This window comes from Spea bombifrons, chromosome 3 (genome assembly GCF_027358695.1).
Source record: "Spea bombifrons isolate aSpeBom1 chromosome 3, aSpeBom1.2.pri, whole genome shotgun sequence".
NCBI classification, from domain to species: Eukaryota; Metazoa; Chordata; class Amphibia; order Anura; family Pelobatidae; genus Spea; species Spea bombifrons.
Window position 1 is genome coordinate 101,720,493 of NC_071089.1, and position 25,315 is coordinate 101,745,807.

At 37.0% G+C, this 25,315-nt stretch overlaps 1 protein-coding gene across 1 annotated transcript; it reads left to right on the forward strand.

Annotated features, from left to right (window-relative positions):
• The first annotated feature begins 860 nt into the window (after nucleotides 1-860).
• Nucleotides 861-24,247, forward strand: ANKMY1 (ankyrin repeat and MYND domain containing 1). The gene is made up of 17 exons (XM_053460431.1): nucleotides 861-947; nucleotides 6,940-7,520; nucleotides 7,961-8,107; nucleotides 9,060-9,511; nucleotides 10,602-10,818; nucleotides 11,156-11,320; nucleotides 12,503-12,654; nucleotides 13,477-13,648; nucleotides 15,704-15,844; nucleotides 16,515-16,670; nucleotides 17,019-17,126; nucleotides 18,189-18,320; nucleotides 19,665-19,778; nucleotides 21,898-22,051; nucleotides 22,803-22,875; nucleotides 22,966-23,120; nucleotides 23,985-24,247. The coding sequence occupies exons 2-17, from the start codon at nucleotides 6,951-6,953 to the stop codon at nucleotides 24,143-24,145; spliced, it is 3,069 nt and encodes a 1,022-aa protein (XP_053316406.1). The 5' UTR covers nucleotides 861-947; nucleotides 6,940-6,950; the 3' UTR covers nucleotides 24,146-24,247.
• Nucleotides 24,248-25,315: the final 1,068 nt, after the last annotated feature.

A 25,315-nucleotide genomic window follows, 5' to 3' on the forward strand; every position in this document is an offset into this window, starting at 1 on the left:
ACCATGTGTAACTATAATATTCCACCCATAATCCTCATATAAAAATAATATTACTCCCATATTCCTGTCAGAAAAAGGTCAAATTTGTTCCTTTGCATCTGTAACCATGATATTCCACCCATAATCCCCATGTAAAAATAATAATATTCCCATATTCTTATCAGAAATGGGTCAAATGTGTTCATTGGCATCTGAAACTATAATATTCCACCCATAATCCCCATGTAAAAATAATAATATATATTCCCATATTGTGCCAATCAAAACAGGTAAAATATGGTGTTTGCACATACATGTACCATCTTATATCAATATGTTGATTACTTAAAATGTTTCTATTATTTCTATAGAATTTACCATGATTCCGTTATAAAACTGTATATATTTCAGCAAGTAAATAGTTAAACATTTGCAGCTTCTTTTTGCAATGTATTTGTGGCAATTTAGTATCAAGAGCTACCTAAAAGAACATACTTTGATTTACCATGAGTGTAAAAAGTATACTGACACCTATTGATAGTGCTGAGTATTGCAGCCAATTCTCCCATCATCCCCAATATGCTGTTTAGTACGTCCCGATTTTGTATGGCCGCTATTACACCACCACCGCCCTAGCTGTAAATACACCGTCTGAAAACTGTACAAGCATATGTAAATCTCCTCACAACTCTCCACAAAACCAATACCAAACAAAACCACAAAGAGCGCCACAAAACCACCGGAAAGTTCACCGGCCGATCCTCAACTAAGAGAGAGAGAAAGAAAGTAAAAAGAAAAAAATATATATTTTACGTCACTGGATTGCGACTGTTTCTATAGGACGCGTTAACTCACGTGTCTCAGCCTTGATTCGCTTTCCGTGTCCATGGAAACCAGGGATACAGATCCAGCCACAAAGTTTCGAGAAATTGTTCCATAGATGGCGATCACTAACCGGTAGTTGGCAGGTAACGATGTTTATGAAAAATTAAGCCTGACGCCTGCGTATGATTATCTCTTCCAGAATCATGCTTGTATATGATCATCCAGATCAATGAACGCATTCCAATCAAAAAATGTCACCTGATCATAGAGTTTACTAAGGTTTCCGAGAAGTGTTTTAAATCGCATTCACTTAGATTATTATATTGTGGATATGTCTTTAACTGGATGAATATGTTTACAGTTATTGCAAAATATTTTTAGATTACCTGCACGTTTTGAATAATTGCAATTTGGATCAAGTCGAATTTTTTGCGTGAAATACATATTACCTGTAATACTGTGTAGATATTATATTGAATACATATTGCCTGTAATACTGTATAGATATTGTATGTAATACATATGACCTGTAATACTGTGTAGATATTATATGGAATACATATTGCCTGTAATACTGTAGATATATTGTATATAATACATATGGCCTGTAATACTGTGTAGATATTGTATGTTATACATATTATTATTATCTTTTATTTATATAGTGCCAACAATCTACTCAACGCTGAATTCAATACATATTGCCTGTAGTACTGTGAAGATATTGTATGTGATGCATATGGCCTGTAATACTGTGTATATATTACATAGAATAGGGTACATATTGCCTGTAGTACTGTATAGACACTGTATGTAGTACATAATGCCTGTAGTACTGTGTAGGTATTGTATGTAATGCATATTGCGTGTAATACTGTATAGCTATTACATAGATTTCGTATTGGCTCTAATACTGTGTAGATATTACATGGAATACATATTGCTTATAGTACTGTGTAGATATTGTATGTGCTACATATTGCTTGTAACACTGTGTAGATATTGTATGTAATACATATTGCCTGTAATGCTGCGTAGATATTGTATGTAATACATATGGCCTGTAATACTGCGTAGATATTGTATGTAATACATATTGCTTGTAGTACTGTGAAGAAATTGTATGTGATGCATATGGCTTGTAATACTGTGTATATATTACATGGAATAGGGTCCATATTACCTGTAGTACTGTATAGATATTGTAGTTCATACATATTGCCTATAGTATTGTGTAGATATTGTATGTGCTACATATTGCCTGTAACACTGTGTAGATATTACATGGAATACATATTGCCTATAGTACTGTGTAGATATTGTATGTGCTACATATTGCCTGTAACACTGTGTAGATATTGTATGTAATACATATTGCCTGTAATGCTCATAGATATTGTATGTAATACATATTGCCTGTAATATTGTGTAGATATTGTATGTAAATACTGCCTGTACTTCTGTGTAGATATAGTATGTAATACATATTGCCTATAATATTGTGTAGATATTACATGGAATACATATTACCTGTAATACTGTGTAGAAATTATATGGAATACATATTGCCTGTAAAACTGTGTAGATATTATATGGAATACATATTGTCTGTAGTACTGTATAGATATTGTATGTAGTACATATTGCCTGTAATACTGTTTAGATAGTAAATGTACTACATATTACCTGTAGTACTGTATAGATATTGTAAGTAATACACATTGCCTGTAATACTGTATAGATTGATTTACATTGATTATATATTGCCATTATACTGTGTAGATATTGTATGTAATACATATTGCCTGTAATACTGTGTTGATATTACATTGAATACATAGTGCCTGTAATACTGTGTAGATATTACATGGAAACATATTTCCTGTAATATTGTGTAGATATTATATGGAATACATATTGCCTGTACTTTTATATAGATATTGTATGTAATACATATTGTCTGTAGTACTGTGTAGATATTCTATGTAATACACATGGCCTGTAATGTAATACTGTGTAGATATTACATGGAATACATATTGCCTGTAATACTGTGCAGATATTGTATGGAAAACTGATTGCCTGTAATACCGTGTAGATATTACATGAAATACTTATTGCCTGTAGTACTGTATAGATATTGTATGGACTACATATCGCCTGTAGTACTGTGTAGATATAACATAAACATATTGCCTGTAATACTGTGTAGATATTACATGGAATACATATTGCCCATAGTCATTGTACATTTTATTTTTTATTATTCAAGTGTTGGAACCCCAAAATTATATGCTGTGTAATACAGTGGGCGGTTGATGGATATAATTATTGTGCAAAGTATGGTTACTCCAGAAATCTTTGAAAGGGTTTGGGGTTCTTAGGTTTGCAGTAATGTTTATATGTCCTTGTCAGTCTGTTGATGGCTTCCATGGAAAGGACTCTCCTTATAACTAAGATATAATTACTCAGTAAATGATATTTGTGAAATTCCTGTGGGTACCTTAGATATACATTATTAGTTGTTGATTTAATTCCTTTTGTCCAGAACAGCGAGAAAACAATAATTTAACTTTAATCTCCTTTAGAAATTCTGGATTAAATACAAATAGGTACTATTTGTATTGTGCGATTATATGAGACCGTGCCAATCCTTGAGGTAAATTGATATAATTGATATTTTCTAATTCAACAAAAAAAGGGGAAAGGACAGTGTCCTCACCATGGCAACCAATGGAATGGCCCAGTTGTTGATTTGGTGATATGACAGCAACAGTTCTAGGTATACTTGTACACGCTAGTTTAAGGAATTTAAAGGTTGTTTCAAACATCTTGGAGAAATAACCGCACATCTCCTGTGGATTTAGGCTAGGTTTCCATTTGTTTTTTTTTTGCTAAAAACGCCTATAAAAACGCCAATAGGGCCACCTGGCGTTTTTTTTTGTGAAAAACGGCTGCAGCCAGATGTTAGCTGTAATTCAATAGGAAATCGCAAAATGCCATTTCCACTTGGCGTTTTTCTGTTTGGCGTTTTTTCAGTCCTCTTTGGCGTTTTTCTGCTTTTTTGGGCTCTGTGGCAGTTTTTCAAAACTGCAGCATGTTGACACTCTGGCGTTTTTTGCAAGAAATCTTGGCTTTTTTTCTCCAATAGAAGTCTATGGGAGAGAAAAAACGCCATGAAAAAGCCATGTGGGTTTATTGCCTTGGCGTTTTTTATGGCGTTTTTTCCACAGTTACAATGCAGAGGATGGACCCAGTATCTGTGTGTCCTACAAGAAATAGGCTGAAAACAAACAGTTTCACACAAAACAAAGTCCTGGACTGGTTCATATTGAATTTTACACCATTTGGAACAAACACGCCATTACAAACAAACATACGCGACCGGATCCTGCGTGCCAAAAGCAACAGCAAACAATTTGCACCATCATTTGGGGCCAATCTTCCCAGAGGAGCAGACATTCGAAATAAAGCATGCCTTACAAACCACAGAAAAGAGACAAAAGGGTCTACCAAGTAAATGACATCAGGAGAGGGCAGATACTTGCCATTTATCCTAATCCCTTTTAGCTGGGTGAAACTTCTAACTTGTAAAGGCTGGAAAAACTGCCTAAGGTCAAAAAAAGCAATTTCCACAGAAAGGCTAAAACGCCAGAAAAAACTGCAGAAAAAACGCCAAAACGCAGGTAAATGCAGTGGCAGTTTTCTTGGCAGTTTTCCTGGCGTTTTTCATCAAGAAAAAAACGCCGGACAAAAACCCAAGTGGAAACCTAGCCTTAGGCGCCTCAGTTGCTTCTCTCTCTATTCATGTTATCCCAGACAGACTTGATGAGGTTGAGTTCATAGCTCTGTGGGGCAATACCATCACTTCCAGGACTCCTAGTTTTTCTTTAGGCTAAATATAGTTCTTAACCCCTTCAATCCCAGGGGTTTTTGGTACCTCAAGTCCCAGAGCAATTTTGCCATTTTTGTGGTATGTAGGTTTAACGATTATTCTCCTTTCCTGTGAATAGTGCACCCATGTAAACTATATATTGTTTTTTCAAGGAGAGATAGAGCTTTCTATATATGGTATAGTTTGATAACATAGTTGGATGATTAGCTGAAAATTTAGAATGAGAAATTTAGTAAAAACTAGCGAAAATGAGAAAAAACACCAAATATTTTTTAAATTTTCCCTCTGAATCCTTACAAAATTAGGTAAAGTGATGGAAAATCCCCTCCAAGTTTATCAATTCAGGTGTCCTGATTTCAGAAATACCTAATTTATATAGCTTTTCCATACTTTCCCAGCACCAGGGAGCATACTATAAGGTGTACATTTTTTTGCCTATGGCTTAACGGGTTTGGGGGTTGTGAACGGGGGCAGGAGGATTATACTGGCTAGATATTATGCTAGGGCAATGGGATGTAAGGTTTTTTAAATTTTTTATGATTATTATCTTTTTTATATATTTTTTAAATTCTTTTTATTTATTTATTTATTTTTAATATATATTTTTTTACACAGAAATGGTTAGAGGTCCTCTTAGGGACCTCCTGAACATGCCAGTGATGTCACAATGACATCACTTAGCTCACATTATTATTTTTTATTATTATTTATATTATTATTTTAATTATTTTTTTAATATTATTTTTGAAATGACTAACCTTTTTTTCTGCTTTTCTGTTTCAGGACTGGAGAGGGGGTGAGAGACTTGGTTTCTCACTCCCCTCCCCGCGATCACCCTGCACCGATCACACTGTGATCTCTATGCAGGTCCTCACAGATGTGCATAGAGATCTCAGCGTCTGTGCCTCATCGGAGGACAGGATATCAGCAGTCATGCAACCCGGAAGGGAATGCCCGATCGCGCAATCGTGCATTCGAAACTGCCCGAACGCGCGATCGAGCAGTTTGAAATGTAACAGCTTTCCGGCTTTCATGCCGGAAGCTGTTACATCGGATCGGACACCAGAAAGCCGGCGATGCTAGCTTCTGCTGTCAGTGGGTCAGCCTGATCTCCCGTGCAGCGGCAGGGATGTGTCCCTGACGCTGCAAGAAGGGCTGGACGTACCGGTACGTCCATAGGGGTTTCTTAAGAGGCGTTTTTTGGACGTCCCGGTAGGTCCATAGGGGATTGAAGGGGTTAATGTCTTTTGCTGTATGTTTGGGGTCGTTGTTATGCTGCAGAAAAATTGGGGCCAATCGGATGCCTTCCTGATGGTATTACACGATGGATAAGCAAATTAGAATGCACTTACAAGATGGTTGATTTCAAATGGCATATTCAGCTTAAAAAGTCTGAGGTCCGGAGAAGGAAACAAAGTCCTCACGGGGTTTCTTCTCCGTTAAAATAAAACAATAATACTGCGATTTTTTTTCTTCCTTAGTGTCTGTTCTCCGATAAAATAAAACAATAATACTGCGATTTTTTCTTCCTTAGAAGAAACCCCGTGAGGACTTTGTTTCCTTCTCCGGACCTCAGACTTTTTAAGCTGAGTATGCCATTTGAAATCAACCATCTTGTAAGTGCATTCTAATTTGCCTTTATTCATCACAGGAAGTTACTGCACTATGTAGTTTTTTTTCATTCTTTTACCTATAGATTTTAAGAAATAAAGAACTCATTTGACTTTCGAAGAGCCTCTTTTACCGGCACCGTTTGTGAGTGCATTTACACATTTACATATATTGCATTGAAAATAGACGGTATCACACTATCATATATTTATTTCTTTTTTTCCTATATACACATGCGCCCTGATTGCTGCTTTGTACATTTCTGAACACTGAGAGGAGTGTTTTGTTGGGTTGCGGCAGTGTAATAATAGGGAAGTATTTTTGCTTTTTATTTTCACTTTCATTTTTGACACGTGATTGGGTGTTAACGGTTTTGTATTCTGGTTATCACACAGTATTTCATCTCACATGCAATCTCTCTCACATCCTCACAGACCCCTTTTCTCCAAATACAAAGAGACCAAAATGAAGAGATGTGTGAGAGCGCTCCAAATTATCTTTATCTGTGACCCAGCTTTTGAATAAGTGTCTGAGTAGATGTACTATTGTGTGAACATAAATTGCAGAACTGATGTTCCTTAATGGTATTAAGGTGCTAAGCAGTCAATATGTTTATTGCCTTCTTACAGGTGAAGAAGACATGGCAGGAAATCATAGATCAGCACCGCTAAATGAACTGTGTGTACACAAAAACCTAAAGGAACAAAGCAAAGGACAAGCACAAGATAAATTATGTGTATGGGGACACTGGGAGAAGCATAACAGATGGAATGATCACCATAATCAACCCTTGGAGAAAGACCAAATAAGGGAGGTTATGATGGAGGATCTAGAGACACATAAAAGCAAAGAGGATACATGCAGCAACAATATTACTAATGACCTGGGTGTAGAGGTCCACAAGGAGACAAGTGTATTGGATGATTTGGACAGTTTAGATGGAAAGAAAGGCCAGCAGGAGAAAAGCAGAGTGAATACACCAGAGAGTACACAAAGGGAGAAAGATCAACAAGATATGAATATTGAGGGTCATTGGGAGAGTCTAGGCAGAGAAAAAAGCCAAATGGACACAAATTTAAGGAAGGAATCAGTTAAAGTATCATCAGGAGCTCATGAACTTCAGGAGTGGCCTGATGGATCGTGCTACAGAGGAAATGTTTCTATGAACATGAAGCTGGGTTATGGAGAGTTTAAATGGGTTAATGGAGAGGTATGTTCCCATGAAGCAATGTCCAAGAAAATTATACAATTTCAAACAGCGTGTCGTGTTCAGGACACATAATGCAAATATTATGCATTTGTTATTATTTTACACTTCAGATGACATAAAACATTATATGAAGTAAATCTAGTTACTTTTAGTCCATAAAATAGCATGTAGCATTAGAATAATTGATGAAAATGCAGAGAATCCCTTTAAAATTGCTTTTATGTGCAATGTTACAGATAACAATGCATTAACAAGAAATCAATATTGTATGTTTAGAATTAGTTTGTATACAAATGTTTAGCCTATAAGGGGTATCATAAGTCTCGGTGTGACAGACTGATAAAATGGTACAACATATTTCAAAGCATTCCTTTAATAATAGCTTTATAGTCTCAGGTTAACCACTATTTACTACCGTTAATGTTTGTCTGAAATTGCAGAGCTATGCTGGGGAATTTTACAAAGATCATCAGCACGGAAAAGGAGTTTACTTTTGGCCAGATGGATCCAGATTCACTGGTTCTTTTTATCTTAGCCGAAAGGAAGGTTATGGGACTATGGCATTTCCTGACAGCAGAAAATTCCAGGTATTAAAACTGTTAGATTTTCCTTTTTTGGACCTATATCAAAGCTGATGTGGTCAGAGGTAAGATGAAACTAATAAAATCCATCAGTAATGTATGAATAATGTTCAGATGCAGCTTTACTTCAAATACTTAATGTGTTATCTTCCAATATATGTTCTATTATATTACATTATGTGTTCCACTTCCCAGAAATACAACCTTTTTTATTCTAAGCCATTACATTTTAATGTCTAAGAGCTAAGATAATCGTATCACTGAAGTCGCCTTCCTCTCTAACATAACAAACCCTTTGTTTGCATGTTATATTAACTTGTTCATAGGGATTTCATAAGGTCAAATGAGATTTAGAAAGTGTATAGGAGTCTGGTCCTCGTACCATTGAAGTCACATATAGCTGAATTACAAACTATGCATTTTTTATTAAATTGGTTCAGGATATATTTGGGAATATAGGGAAATTGCATGGGGACATCATTGCTGAAAAAGTTCTGTTGTATAGCAATGTTAGTTTAATAATGCTATGCATGGGCTTAACAGAGAAAATGTTCCTAAATTTCTAATATGTTTTGTGGGATATCTTCAGATAATGGTTCACAAGTTACATCTTGTGATTTTAGAGATGTAGAAACTTGAATAAGCTTGCAGAATGCAAATCAATTGTCCATTGTCCATGTCCTGAATAACAAGTGAATTCTATCCCTAGTTTGAGATCTCTTTACAGCTTTTGACTCTAGTTTATGTTCAGCCTCAAGAGAACAGTTCCGTAGCAGCATGACTGATCCGTAGGGGTATAATCCTCCTATTTATCATTTGTTTTGGATGTGGGTTGGGGCATACTTTCCTCTTGCTAAAGTAGACACTTTTTAAAGTCTTTCTTCCATTGAGTTATCACTTGCAAATAATATCTGCATCTCATTTAATTTGATTAGTTGTCACTGTTCCTGTTCTACAGGGCCTATACAAGGCGGATGTCCGTTTTGGGCCTGGGATTGAAAGCTACAGTGATGGCAGCCAGGATGTTGGCATTTGGATAGGACATCACCTCATTAGGTTCTGTAATGTGATTCCAGGCCCATTCACTGTTTCTTGTTACCCATTGCTTTGTCAGAAGCTTGATGACGAAACATCTAATAACGAAGGTCTTAGTCCAAGACTAGATGCAAATTTGGTGGAAGATCCCTTTTACTATAGATTCAAGATCCTGCTCTTAGAAGACAGCTACACACTACCTGATAGAATGTACTCATATTCTTCAGATACAGACCATCTCCCTCTCCCCCCCTCTGTGCGTGCAGACTTTGATCACCATTTTTATAGCCCTGCCATTAACCAGCAAGAGCAATCCCAGAATGTACAATGCAGCGATCAAACAAAAGCAGTGTATTTACATGTTAACAAACACAGGTAAGTGTAAAGCAAGAGCCATGCACGTATTTATTGAATATAGACTGCACAGGAAGTCCAGGGAAAAAAAGCCTCACAGCATATTGGGAAATTGAGGCGTACCAAAATTATGTGATGGCGATTTAGACTGGCCAGATAAATTGTACAAAAAAGCAATGCATTAAACTTAAAAGGTAAAATACATGGCACATGTCCAGTTGTAGGCAAACAGTGCCTCTTCTACCTTATTTTGAACTACAGCCATCATGTTCCTCGGGCCATCGATAACCAACCAATTACCTGATCACTGCAACATTTTTTATGTAGAGATATTTTGTAAGCATAATCCCATTCTCTGATACCATGTGCATAAATTCAGCATTTACACTTGTTGGCCAAGATCTCTGCATTCAGCAAGGTGCCATTACTTATTCCCAATTTAAAAGCCACCATAGGTGTTTCCCCTCTCTTCTGTAGCTGTATCCTACTTCTTGTATCTTCCTTTTATAATAGAACTGATTGGTTCTTTTGGACTGGTTTAAGAGTTTCCTAGTAGACACATACAAACAGTTGATGAAATCAAAAAGAAACCTTGGTGAGAAAAGAAAAACAGCCAGCACATTACCAAAATTAAGTAAGCACTCAACAAATATTCACAGCATTAAAAAGCATTTATGGGCCCAATATATGTAAGCATAAAGGTTTTTGAGAACTCTGCCAGTAGGGGCAAGAAACATACGAGAGAAGGATCCTCGACAAACATGAATGTTCCACAAATTGGATGTCCCACAGACTGCCAGCTCTTACACATTTATGGTCTTTACACCATATATTAATTTGTATACTTAATATTTTTGTTTAGATAGTGTTTGGTGTTACACTTGTTTTGTAATGTATGTGCTGCCAGGCTACCTTATCTCTGATATCTCGATAACTACAGTATATGTACATCTCTGCCCCCCTGTAAGCTGCATTGTTAAATACATCACCCAGCCACTACTTTTAGAAATAATTAGTAAACCTCATCTTAGTCAGATATCACTATTATTATGTGATATTGTATCCTATGTGCGGTTAGAAAATGTAAAACCTGATTGTTTATCCTTACAAGGAACAGTCCAGAACACTGTACCTGGAATATCAGTTCTATCATGTGTGGCAATCGAGAGCAGTTTGGTCGCAAAGGCCCCCAGGAGCTTATAGCGGAGAAAATTATTGAGATGGCTTCAGTGGGAGATTATGACGCTGTTTCTAATATACTGCGACATGACGTGGCCCATGTGGACGTGAGTGACTTTAATGGGAACGATGCCCTGCACACCGCAACTGTGAGTATTCCAGAACTTTTCATCACAGGTTCTTGTCCATATAAAGCAAGTTCATGACACACATCTTCTAAACCAAGTCATGTTTTATTGTGACTCAATAATTGAGTATTTTATATGCACAAATCTTTTGCGAGACAGCACTAATAATATTCAATATTTTCCGCTCATGCCCAGCGACCTAGGAAAATGTTTTCCAATAATCTAGCAACGGTGTAGCATTAAGGCGGAATATGGATTTCTAGATACTGGGCATTGCGTTGTATGGGCTTGGCAGTGTTATAAATTCCCTCTTAGAAATGTAGGTTTGATTATAGTTTACTGACAAGATCTTTTGTAGGTCAATGGTAATAATAACATCATTAACCTTCTGCTTGATAATGGAGCGGATGTTAATAGGCAGAATGATGAGGGACTTTCAGCTCTCGCTTTGTGTATGATGGCTTTCTACAGCACGAAGACAATATGGGCAAACGTGGCCGAGAGGAACTTATTGACTTATGAGGTCAGTAACTTTTTAGATACATTTTTTTGTCTTTTCTTTTTAAACGATGTCCTCTGTATCATCAATGTTTAACCGAAGGTCTGCAATCTAGACGTGGCCTATGTACAGCTCTATTCTTGTTAAAAACGCATAGTCTCAAATGTACTGTACATAACTGGTCTAATTGGCTGGCAATTTGGACCTAATGTATCCGCCATGTATCCCATTCATAGCAGCACTATGACCCCTCCCTCGCACTCTTTATTGGGGCTGATGATCCACTAAGCGGCCTTCTCTTACCCCACCAGCCCATCGCATTTAGACTTATGTTCAGAAGAAGTGAGAAGGCTGATGATTGGTCACTTGTAAAAGTGGAAACAACAATCATTTAGAAACATAAGCCATCATATGTATTTATATAAATATATTTTTTTACGTAAAAATGGGAAGAGGAACCTGTGACCCTCAGCCAGAATGAGTAATCTGCAAAAATCCATTCTCCAGGGTGTCATACTTGTTAAAAGGTGTATTATATGTGTGGCATTTCTCATGATATGTTGTGTACTGTTACCTACATGAAATCTGTGTGCATCCTGCATATACAACCATACAGTATATATTGGGTACATTTAATAAGGGATGTCTGGGCTTTTAAGAAAAGTATTTAATTGACTTATTCATATTTTTATTTTATTTTATTTATTTCTCCTAAACGTGGAATGTAGGAAAACTCAATTTTCTTTAAAAACTATATAGATTTAACTTGGTACAGTGTAAGCTATTGTCACCTAAGCCTAACAAGGATAAAACAATGAAATCTGCCCCATCCTATGGCACTCAAAGGGTTAAATTCTCATGGTTTTTTTAAGTGTAGATTTTGTAAATATATATATATTCATGAATACAAAGCATGTTGATTTAAGCATAAATTACCAAATACAATTTATAATCACATATTCTTTATGTATTTTATAACTACACTATTGTTGTGTTTCCATGACAATAGACCCAAAACACCTAAATATTTTTAAATATATTTATTGCTTCAAATGATGAATAATATACTTTATTCTGTAAAGACATTTATACAATGTTAATGTGTATTATTTGTTTATTTTAATGTGTTACTACGGTAGCACGCTATTGGAAAAGTATTAGATTCTGTGTTGATAAGTTGTTGATGTTATTACTTTTCATCAACAGGAGAAAAAAAATGAAGGCGAGATGAACCCCTTGCTAAATGACACAATCCTTAGGGATGGAGACACTGACAGATCTAACTCCCCACCAAGTGACTTAAAAAAACGTGAAAATTTAGAAAATAAAGGATTTTTTCCATCATTCAGTCTAAACAGGTATTACAGCAATATTTCAATCCTTTACGCCAGGCGCTGGTTATTTAATGTACTGATTTGTGGTAGACTTCTTTTTAGCATTGTCTTGGCTCAACATTAGCTGTGTTTTGGTCTCTGCCAGTGTATTGTGTGCCCATCCCTTGGCAAGGCAGGGGTTACTAAAGGGTACCATTGTTTAAGCCTAATCACATACCTCCACCAACCAGTCCCATCTGTTCAAAAAGGTCAAGGTGCACTACTTCATCAACTCCTTTAAATTGCAAATGAGAAGTAGGTATACAAATCAGAATTAATATGCATGGGAAGCTTATATCCACAAAAGCTTATACAGGGTAGTGTCGTTTAACTCTATGATGTAGCAGAGTACATAATATTCAGATTATAGTGTTGTTTAGAAGACTGTCAAATTGCTTTAATAAAACAGAAAATATGGAGATGTGTGGGAGATTGGAGTGTAGGTGGACTTTCATATGGTCCGCATAATTTCATCTAAATTGCATTGACCAGCATTTAATGGCAAGGAGAGATTGTCCACTAGATGGCAGCATGGTTGCCATGTATTACGCTAAACTAAAAGAAAAAACACATAATGCAATAACATTTAATTACTAGCCTAATATGTGGGTCCTGTTATGTGACGGGAACCTCACCATACCTAGAGAGGCAGTCCAATTAGTAAGTTTGCATTATGTGCGCTCACCAATATAGAATCTTTTATGTGCTGCCCACATGCTAACACTTGTATGGCATACTGCTGTCAATGGCGTATGAATTTTGTATTCTTACTTTCTTGAAATAATTCTAATGTTTGTATTTATCCAGCCCCAACAACAGAGAGGCCACCATGAAATTACTTCTCTTGCGAGGTGCTGATCCCAATAAATGCTGTGTGCCAATGCATGCTTTGTTCCTTGCAGTGAAAGCTGCTGATGTAAGCACTGTTCAGCTATTGCTGGAACGTGGGGCTCGAACAGACATACGCCTGGCCACAAAGGTAACAATGTCTTTTCAGAAATGCATCCATTACTCAAATGTGTAGTCCGCTAAATGGTTAAAAAGTCCGAGACATTCAGCCTTCCCAATTTATTATCTAAAGGAAAGCAAAACGAAAGCCCCACTGACTATATTTACTATCCTCATTTGTTATGAAAATCCAATTTTACCTGGCATTATATATGTAAATGCATTACCCTGACTGTCTGTGTTAGAATTATGTCCAGTCTCTTTTTGGGTATGGATTAAGTTCACATAAACAACTTCATTTGGCAGTAAATGACACAACTGCTTACTCTAAAAACCTCCTTCCGTTCAAGGACATTTATTCCCTTTTCCTCTAACTTTAAACCCCACGTCAAACAGGATATAGATAGGATATGATAGCATTATACAAATACATAGCGGGACAATACCATCTGCTCTCTGATGTCCTGTTCATTAAAAGGACTGTGCAAGGTTAACCCCTATCAGTCCTGGGGGTTTTCATTACCAAAGGATCAAAATGTTTTGTCATTTTCACCATATGAGTGTTACAGCATGAATCCCCCTTTCTATATATAATGAAAATATTTATATATTATTTTGTTGAGGAAAACAAGTAGGGCCCTCTTAAAATAATTGAAATACATAAGCATAATAATTATTAATGTTAATAGATAAAAAAAATCTATACTATAATAGAAAAAATCATATTTTTGCAATCTTAGTGAGATTTTCTTCTATACTATGAGCACCACAACAGAACAATGGTCCAATTTGGTTCAGCAACATCTCCTGATTGCATTCATACCCCACATACATATTATTTATGTTCCAGAGGGCCACATCCGTGCTTTACATATTACCCTATGTTACATGTTTTTTAATACTATTGACTTACGGGGTTTGGGCATAGTGATTATTTTTGTATATTTTGTTTCTTATAGTGGAAGTGGTAACGGGCACTTTTTTTACCATTTTTTTTTTTTTTGTGCTGAGATCCTGAGATTTTCCTTATTTTTTTTAAATTTTGTTTTACATTTCTCCCTGTCCTCCTCCTGATCTGTTTGCGCTGATTAAAATGTGATCAGCAAGCAGGGCTCCAAAGCCGTGCATTGCGATTACAATAATAAACATACATTCTTGCGTATGGAGAGTTTAAGTATACTTAAAAAACCCAATACCTAGGAACTGTGAGATAACATGTGAGGTAAAACTGTCTTTATAAAAAATGATTAATAAAGCACTGAAAAACATATGTAATTTGTTATGTTTATGTTTGTAATATTATATTATGGTTTTGTAAGATTTATATTCTGAATTGCCGGGAAATGATCCTATTGGCTTCAGCAGTAAATTGTAGCGTGTCTCCTATTCTCTGTCTACGTTGCTTTAGCAGACCGCACGTGATTGTCTTACACTACGACCACGGACGATAGTAGCCCATCATTATAATCACAGGCCTAAAAAACTGTTTCTGTTTCTTTATTTTTTTGTCCCAAAATAGTGAAATAGGTATTTTTATTATTCATACTCAAGTAAGCAGAAGGTTAACAATTTAGACAGCCGACTCTGCAACCAGTGTTCCCTCTAAGCTGTGCGCTTGTGCGCGCGCACATACCTTTTTTAGAGAGCGCACACGTCCCAAAAAAAGAAAAACATATTATTTTTTTTGAAACTCTATGCGGCGCGGATATTGTGCGCACAAAATTTTTGCTCTGTGAAACTTTTTGCACAAGAGAAATTTTCTGCGCACGCCAACTAAGAAAAATTAGATGGAACATTGTCTGCAACCCATGTTGAAGAAACTCCTTAGGTTCAACTTATCGTACATTCTTGAGGCTCCTCTTGGTTTGAAACCTGCAAAAAGCCACATTGAAGTACTTTCCGAGTTTACTTCAAAATATATCAACAATACACCTGTTTTCACATTTACGCCTATATTTGGTAATAGTACTGTGCTGAAAATGCATCCAAAGCAAAGGATCCTATCCCGAAACTTGAGAGACATTTGGTAATGGCTAAGGCCATTCCGTGCATGATTGATACGTAACGTTTATTGAATTCTCCTCAGCATGGCTCGGTTACTCCTCTTCACGTTGCGGCTGCACTTCCAGTCCCTGAGGGAGTCAGAATAACGGAGATCTTGTTGCATGCAGCTGCTGACCCCAATGCAAGAGCGGGAGATGGGGATGATGTTTATGAACAAGACAAGGTACGATATTTTGCAGAGAGGGTGGTAGATAAGTAAGATGGCCTCCAAGGAGAAGTGGTAGCGGCTAATACAGTGAGGGAATTAAAATGTGCATAGGAACGGCATAAAGATACCCTGAATCAAAGACAACACCAACAACTGATTAAAGCTCATATATCAGGAAAAATGAACAGACTACATGGGCCAAATCTGCCGTCAAATAAGCCTTTATTGTATAGAAATGAATATAGTAAAGTGTTTCATAGCTCGGCTGTACATACCGGTATATGGAATAAGAGAATTCATGTGATATATTTATCCATATACATCCATATACATTGTATTATCTCCATTTCCAATAGCAAAATCTGAATTTGATTCTGTACCTTGTTGTCTATCTATATTAAAATTTAAATTGTTTTCCTTAAATGACACAAATGTATCACTTACTGCGAAACTACATTGTTAACCTTGAAGAAAATTGCTCAGATGTTTGTTACAAAATAGGATTCCAAATTTGTGTTTCAATCACTCGAATGTTCATACATCAGTCCGAATCCATAATAAATATGAGTGCTCTTTTTGAATTTGCGTGTGCCACAGCATTTCTTACACTAACCAAATAAGTGAGTATTAAGGAAATATGCACTTTTTTTGCAAAGATGAGTTATAGTTTATTATTTCACCCCAGGGTGAAAATACAGGTCCCATCGCAGGCTTTTTTACGAAAGGCTGTCTGGACTCGGGCTCTTCTCTGTCTCATTACTGCAGTCGAAACCCCATCGTGCCGGTGGAGGGAGGACGGACACCTCTGCATGTAGCATGTGAGCGGCAGGATAACTTCAAGGTAAAGTCGTGTCTTTGTGCCATCTGTCTGTGTAGCGCTTCTTCCTTCGTTATTCCAGAGGTCAATAAAAACTTAATAAAATGAGAGAAATACTTTTGATTCCTGGAAACGTACGTGAAAAAGAACGTGTTCTGTCTGGGGAAATTAAACAAACTGTGCTAAGTGGCCCGCCTGGCATTTGCTGCAGTGATAAGACCACTATAATTGTTCATATATAGCCTCATCATATTTGTTTGGTTATATATATAACTATATGATAGATTTTGGATATCTTTAATTACAGTGTTTCCATTTAAAATAATACTCCAGTGACTTAATATATTTACACAATCGTTTGTGTTTGTGTAGCATGCTAGAGACATAATCTGCCTGCTTCTGGACCATAACGCCGAGACGAACGTTCTCTGGAGTGGCCACTCTCCTCTCTCCTTAGCCGTGGCCAGTGGAAATGATCTGGTGAGATTTCAGAAAATATAAAATATCTAAAGACTTTCTTGTGTTTATGCTCCAGTGTTAAATATCTTGGATTCAGTCACATTATAGGCTTCGTAAATCTGCGGTGTTTTTAACAGCCAAGGTGACTAGCTACCAATATGACTGATTCAGTCTATTACTATTTGATGGGTAACTTTGGTGTAACCTGCTGAATAATAAAGAAGGTACATTCAGGAGAAACGTACCACAGTGCGGGAATTTATATCACCTGCATGAGCAGTGTCGTTGACATACAAGGCTATTTGATTGGCCATCAATCCAAGAACAGAGAACACAGCGGTCCGGGGATGTTGCAAGTGAATCCACACGTTTAATAAGTGTGATGACGGAAAGGGTGGAAGCACAAACGTTTTGGGGTACACTTTGAAACATCCCTGGGGTGCTGTGTTTTCTGTTCTTGGATTGATGTCTTATTGTGTACTCGGCTCGTTGGAGCGGGAGGGCTTATGGATATAGCTGCACAGGATTTTCCATTTGCTTACTAAGGCACCTTGTGTACATATTCCATTTTTTGTCTTTTGGGGTTTTTTTTTCTTTTTTATTAAAAGGGACCCTAAAACCTTCACTTGGCTTTAGCCCTCCAAGATTATGTTTTAGATCAATGCCTTAAACATAACAAAGTAACTAAAAGTTATGTTTCTTATTACTGTGTATATTTGCTGATAAAGGCAGACGGCTCTGATACAGAAGTTTTCAGAAGCTTATTCTGCTGCTATGACAACAGAGTATTCAAAGTCTCCATATTTTTTATGTCTTTAAACTTTTTCTTTTTTTTGCTCGGTTAGAATAGCAACTTAATGTTTTATCTAGGTGGAAAGAATAAAGGGATAATAATAACTATATATGCTGTGATTGCTAACAGTTTTCATGTTTCCATTCCAATCAATTAATTATTTAAAGAGCTGTTTAAATACAAAAATAAGACGTCTCTCATTGCAGTGAAATCACTTAGTAAATAACCTTTATAGGATCAGACGTGCTGTGATATGCAGGTACTGAATGCTTTGCTAATTTTGACCCCAGGCTGTGAAAGAACTTTTAGCAAGAGGAGCGGAACCCAACTTGGCCCTCACCCATGGAGTGGGCAGTGCTCTCTGTGCAGCTGTCAGTACCACTTACGAGAGGCAGAGGACCTTAGCTGGGCGCTTGGCTCTGGTAAGAATCCATTTAACAAAATTCTGCCCGAACGTATATAAATGGTTTACATTAAGGGTGTAGTTTTCCTTTTTTTGTTTTTATTATTCTGTAAGGATCAGTGACCACGTTTGCTTCACTGTCCAAAAATACATACTTATATTCAGGGCCGGCCCTACAATGGAGCCGAACGCTTTTTTTTTTTTTTGAAGCGGAGGAGAGAGAGGGTTTTCGCTTACCCGCTCGGCGCCCCTCTCTCTCCTATGCGAGCCCTCTAGCTTGGTCTCGGTGCCAACTTGTAATGCTGAGCGCCGGAAGTGACGTTAATTTCCGGTGCTCAGCATTACAAGCCAGCACCGTGGCCGCAGGACTGTTTAAAGGTAAGTACAAAGGGGGGGGTAGGATAGATACTAGGGAGGGAGGGTAGATAATGGCGTTGGCGAAGTTTAAAAGTCGGCATTTTAAACTTCGCCCCAGGCGGCATTAAGTCTTGGGCTGGCCCTGCTTATATTGGTCTTTTGAAAGGTGACACTCTGACTCTTATTAACAGCATGAAAGCCTGTCATAAAGAGTGTCCTTTAACCGCTTGGTATAAGGTTTTTTATAGAAACACAGTTTTCATGTACAAGCGACGATATATTAAATTAATTGTAACGTACATGTTAAATTAAAACAATTGCATGGCCCTTTGAGTTAAAACAATATAAACGTTATATCGAGTTTTGATTCAGTGTGATATTTAAAAAAAATTATATTTGTCACAGAAGTAAAAAATACTAAATGTACTAAAAAAATAGTTTCCAATCTTATTCAAAAAGATTATGTCAGAATGGGATGTTGTTACAGATGTTATATTAGATGTGATATTTCAGTTTGGTGAATCATTCGGGGGCATTATCAGAAAAGGGGTTAACTTAATGTATCTTTTGTGGTCTGTTCACATTAGACTGACTTGATCCAAGTGCTTCCCGGGGGATTTTCTATTCTATCAATTCACAAAGCTGATCCCATTTCCAAGACACCTTAAGCAAATCCACCAGGTGCTTTTATGAGCAGAAAAATTAAACATGAAGTTGCTGCTGACAGTTTTAACTGCAATGTTGAGATTGATTTGAGTTTTGTATAGGGCCCCAGTGACCTTTAGCGTAATGTGAAATTACCACCCATGGGGAATTCCAGCAACACGTTTTAATTGTTTTCAGAGATTTTGGGATGCAATGTTCTCTCAAGCTCGCAAGGTCACACATCCTGAAGACAAACCCACTGTGGGAGTGAAAATCCTTCATTTAATAAGTAGATTTCTTTAAACTTTAGAAAGATGTCTAGAGTCTTATCTGACAGCGCTGTTCTTTTTTCTGTTCGCAGGTAGACAGGCTCATAAGGGCCGGTGCAGACATTCTGATGCCAATCACACTCGTAGCAGGGAAGAAGACTGCAGTGGGGACAGCCACAGACTATGCTTATTACAAATTCTTTAAGGTATGGTACATTTACTTTATTATATATTTGTGTGTGTGTGTGTGTAAATATAAAGAAAGGTAGATGATCTCTGCCTCCTCCTGGACATACCTTTACAGCAGCAATATCTTATGGCTTAGAAAGAAATCCAGACTAAATTTTGCATTTTAGGACCACCAACAACAACTTCAATGCTACATCAATAGATAGACACATCCAGCAGCAAGCAGAGAGGTGATATTTTGGTAGGAAACATGCCAGATGTCTTCCTGGAGTTATTGGTCACTGAGACATAGTTTAAAAATTGTTAAGGAAGCAAAACAGGATGAAGAGTTGTCAGAGTTATAACAGATGTTTTCTAGGTAAGGTCCTGCAGCCGACGCCGTCCACTGGAGCTTTTTCTGAGGTTTAACCTGTGTACCATCAGACAGGATGATAAGACGCAGCGGATTAGGGCTTTTAATTCATGGCTGGAGAAGTGATGTCAAGAACAGGGGCTATCTCTATTTCCCACACTAGTCCTATTTGGAATAAAAAGAAACTGTATAAAAAGATGGATTGTATCTTTCTTCTAAAGGAACAGAAATTTTCTATTGAGCAGTTCAGTGATTTTATTAACAAACATATAAACTAGTGGGGGGGGGGCAATAGGATGCTACAGTGTAACACTGTTGCATGTATGAATTAAGACAAGGTATACCTGTGACACGGTAAATTTAGATGCCCACAGTTTAAGGAATAAGATCTAGGAACGTACAGCAATCGTATTATTAGTTATTGTTTTATATAACGCCATCATATTCCATAGCGTTGTACAATGGGTAGACAGGACATAACAAGTAGTACATAACATAACAATTCGACTTACAGAGACAACAGGTAAGGAGGGCCCTGCTCAAACCAGCTTTGGAATCTAGAGGGAGTTCCGGTGTATCACACAATAGGTAAAGGTGCCGTCGTTAGGGATGGAGCAGCCACACTAGTAAAATTATTGCAAGAGAGGGACTAGGAAAGGAGAGCTAAAGCGATATGGGAGGAAGAGTGTTAACTTGTAAGGTTGTTAAGAAATGGGTCTTGAGGGATATTTTAAAGGATCAAAGCTAGACAATTTTGATTCATTTATTCCTCAGAGTAAGGAAGAGGATAGAGAGGCAGTAACAGTAGTAGGCCACTGGCAGACCTATACATGAAGCCATGTTGTATGGGACTGAAATTTTCCTGCCCCATTAATGCCCATTGGGTTGGACACCCCAATATTCTGCTCAGAAGAAGAGCTCGCTGCTGCTCTATGAGAGATCAGAGCCAGACTACAGATGGTGTGGCTGGTTTTGTGTGGATGGGACATAGAGTACAAGGACTGGATGGTAAATGGGAGAAGTATACTATACTAAGTGACTCCAAAGCAAATCTTTTTATTTTACTGTATAAACATCCAAAGTTCTCCAGGGCCAGACAGATGCAAGTACCCAGCACATGGTATGGCATGTATGCTGCCATGAGATTGCATCAGTACTTTGGGACTATTGAATAACCCTTAAATTATTAACTATTGCGTTTACATAAGCATATATAATTCTCCTATGCTTTATATATACTCTATATACTACATTACACAAATACTTAAAAAAAGAGTCCATTTGATGATAGGTTTAACTTAACTAGCTAAGTGTTATATGTAATACTATTAATCTATCATTCTAATATTATGCACAATTACATGTTCTTCTTCTTAAAAGCAAGTACTACTAAAGTTCTGTTTTGCATATTTTCATTTATTAGCATTAATTAATAATGTGTACTTTTTAGCATCCACTCAGAGCCTGGAAGTGCCAGGGTTATAATATCATAGTTGGCTGGTGTTTCTGCTAACAGTAAATTGCTTTGTGAGCCGTGTAATTTAGCATCTCTCGTGACAGATTTTTGGATGGCTTGCGGTGCGCCAGAGTGACAGATTTTACAATGAAAAGCTGTTGGAGATGAAACTAATAGCGACCCTATAGTCATCCCTGTGGAACTGAGCTGGAGATTAGAAGTCGCATAATGTGTTGGGCATGTGACATGATCTTCCTAAAACTCGCATCTTATGAGACTCAGCATGTTTATAACCATCACCAGTAGTACATTTACTCTTATGTTTCAGGATAAAAGAATAGCAAATACCCCTTATCATGCTTTGTCACCAGAGGAGCGTGAGATTTACAATGAACGGAGGGAGCTGCTAGAGCACTTGAGTAGCCTGACCCGAGATGCTGTTATCCTGAAAGACAGAGAGTGGGCAAAAGAAGGCATCTTCAGTAAGTCTGCCATGTACCAGGGATGATACAATATGAACAGCTATGTGTAACATCTGAAAATGATGAGAAACATGAAGATTTGAAGGCATTGTGAGAAGGAACGTGATGGATTCTTGGAATTGTCTCCAGGATGAAATAAGAGTTTAGAATGATGGTATTTTGGTTGTAAAACGTTCCTACAGGGTACAAACGGGTGTCTCATATGCAAGACCTATGGTTATATTAAGGGGCATATTCACAGGTTATATTAAAGGGCATTCACACTTGAGCTGAGCACAGTAGTTAAAAAACCCTTTTAGTTTATTTTCGATTAAACTACAGTTAAGTTCAGAAAGAACTCAATAGAAAGCATGGAAATTGATGACCAGGTTTACACTCAGCAGCCCAGTGATACCCCTAGAAGTGAAAAGACGACTTTCTATTACACCCAGGAAAAAAACACAGAAACACAGCAGATTCGGTGAATATTGTGAAACTCTATTAAGGGCAAACAGAAGGTCCGTGTGAACTGCTTACTCAGAATGTTAACTGGTATATCTTATACTGGTATATTCCTTATGATTCTGCATGAATGAAATATGCACACCTACTATGTGTCCCCTATTGTCCATGACTTACCTGTCAACTGTAATCCATATGTGCATGTGGAGACATTTTTCCCACAATACCGGGAGGTTAGCGCATGGGAGCAGCTAATTATTTGTACTAACAAATCCTGTAATACAGCTTAGTTATAATATACATTATGCAGGTGCGTCTGGGGTATCCAGAGATTCAACAATAAAGAGGCGTGTGGAACATTCAACTGACGAGTCGCTACAGAGGTGAGAGATATGCCATGTATTTCTATGCTAAGCATAGTCATTGTTTTATGTCCTAAGGATGTTAAATGGGTTTTTTGTTTTATTCCCCAGAAAATCCTTCTTCAAGTTTTGCTACCAGTGTGGGCGCTCTGTTGGTGTGAAGCTAATGCCGTGCTTGCGCTGCTATTCCATTTACTTCTGTAGCAAGCAGTGCAAGAAGAGATCATGGAATGAGCTTCATAAAGAGGAATGCCAACTATTTACAGGTAACTAATAATGGTTGCAAATATACACTTTCCCTCACCGCAATCCTTTGAGAGCGAGCAAGACACTGGTTTAAATTACCATAGGCTTTTTGTACCAAAATGATCTTTTTATCTCATACTGTGAATTACAAATTGCTCTTGATCCGTGATCACCTGACTAAAGCAGTGCACATGATTGTGTCCTGTTGTAATGTTTGATCTTTAATATAGCGGGACTGGACAGATGCCAGGGCTGGTATAAATTCACCGCCAGTACATAACCATTTTGCATTGATCTTTATGTATACATCTATTTCTGGCTTCTCATATTTTCTACCTGGCTCCATAATGCTACATAGATTTAAACTACTCTCCCTCCGAAGAGATTTCTAAGTAGTTAGGAGACTTGGGACGTAGTTGAGAGCCTTGGGACACAGCATAGAATCACATTGTTCTTAAGTCCAATGGAAACATGCTACTAAGAAAAGCCGGTTTTATTTCATTTTGTTCCAATAAAACATTTTATCTGCAGACCTGTAGGATGTCATTGTAATCATCCATGCAATAGTTATGATAACTTTCTAACACCACACCGAGATCCTGCTTGTCCACTGAAACCCTTTCCTCCATATACTTTCAGAATGTTATTGTTTGGCTCAATCCTAATCACCTATTTTACTATTTACCTAAAGGTAGTGTGATATGGAGTCAGTTGATGTCTAGATTTGGCTAAGACCACATACAAATTATTAAAATCCAGCTCTACATATTCTATAAAAACCAGAACTGTACAAAAACAATACAATATTTTTGAAAACTCATTCTTATGTGATACTGGGTATCGAATACATTCTCATTTAAGTTTTCTCTTGTCTGCTTTTAAAGGGAACCTCATCAACAAAAAAACCTCTGCAAACAAATTAGAAAAGGCGAAAACAGATGGTAAAGTGAGCCCATCAAAACGTGTAAAATCAGGAAACACTACTAGAACACGCGTAATGTCAGAAGATCTTCCAATCATCGGTGAAAACTACAGCTTTAACTGACATTGTATCACGTGTAACAGGGCATGGCTCTCCTTATTGTTCTAATAAATAATCACTCACTCCTTGTGAATCCTAAACTTCGTTAAAAGTGGCGCACGTTAACTGCATCCCGCTTTTTGGATATACTTCAATCGAGGTATTGAAAAGTGCCGTAAGGGTGTTTAATCTGATTTATATAATGATGCTTTAGTTGGCAGATCCACTTTAAATCTAACAGATGTACAAAAGCTGAAACATATCACTAACAGATGGGGCATGTACCTGCTTAAAATTCATTTGGATTGTGATCCAAGTGGGTAGCATCTGACTGATTCTGGTGACATATTATTCTAAAACATGGACACACTCTACATAATACAAAATAGAACTCAATGTACCTGAATATTATAATGTGGGAACTATAATGTTGGCATAGGTTGTAAGGTTGCGTCTATCTGGTTGAATCTAGCATAAAGCAGATATGTTCTTATCCGACACGGATGAGATCCAACATGATCCAAACATATGTCTGTAGGTGGATCTCTAGAAGATTTTACTAAAACTCCTATCTGGCAATGGGAAAAAAAATTAAAAAAGTTACATAATTTGTACTTTGCACGCCTCTGCATAGATCCCGGAACATGCATTGGTCATGCCAATATGACTATACATATACATTTTGCTTGCCCTATTCTTGATGAAGCCGTTGTACATGCTTTAAAGTGGACCTGTCTCCTAAAACAAATCATTGTTTAGTAATACAGAAATAACCTTTAGCCTAATGAGTTCCTGGATATGTAAATTAAAAGTTTTAATGTAAAAACTACTAAACAGATTACAAAAAATACCACATATAGACAGTTTGTTTTTATTCTCTGTTGATTTAATAGAAAGTTCTTTTTAGGTGACAGGTTCATTTTAAAAACAAAATGACACTAGACATGAGAGAGAAAAATAAACGTATACACTGATTAGTGTGAAATTAGCGATTAATAGCACTGCCCCTGATAATATTTTATGTACATTTTTATAGAGCATTGGGTTATCTCAAATAACTTTGTACAATAACAATAAAAGTCCATATGCATATTTTTTTCCAGTAATATCACCTCTTCAAGCAAACAGATCGCACTGTATTCCATTACTAACCTTATAAATGGACCCACACACACATATATACACCTGAAATAT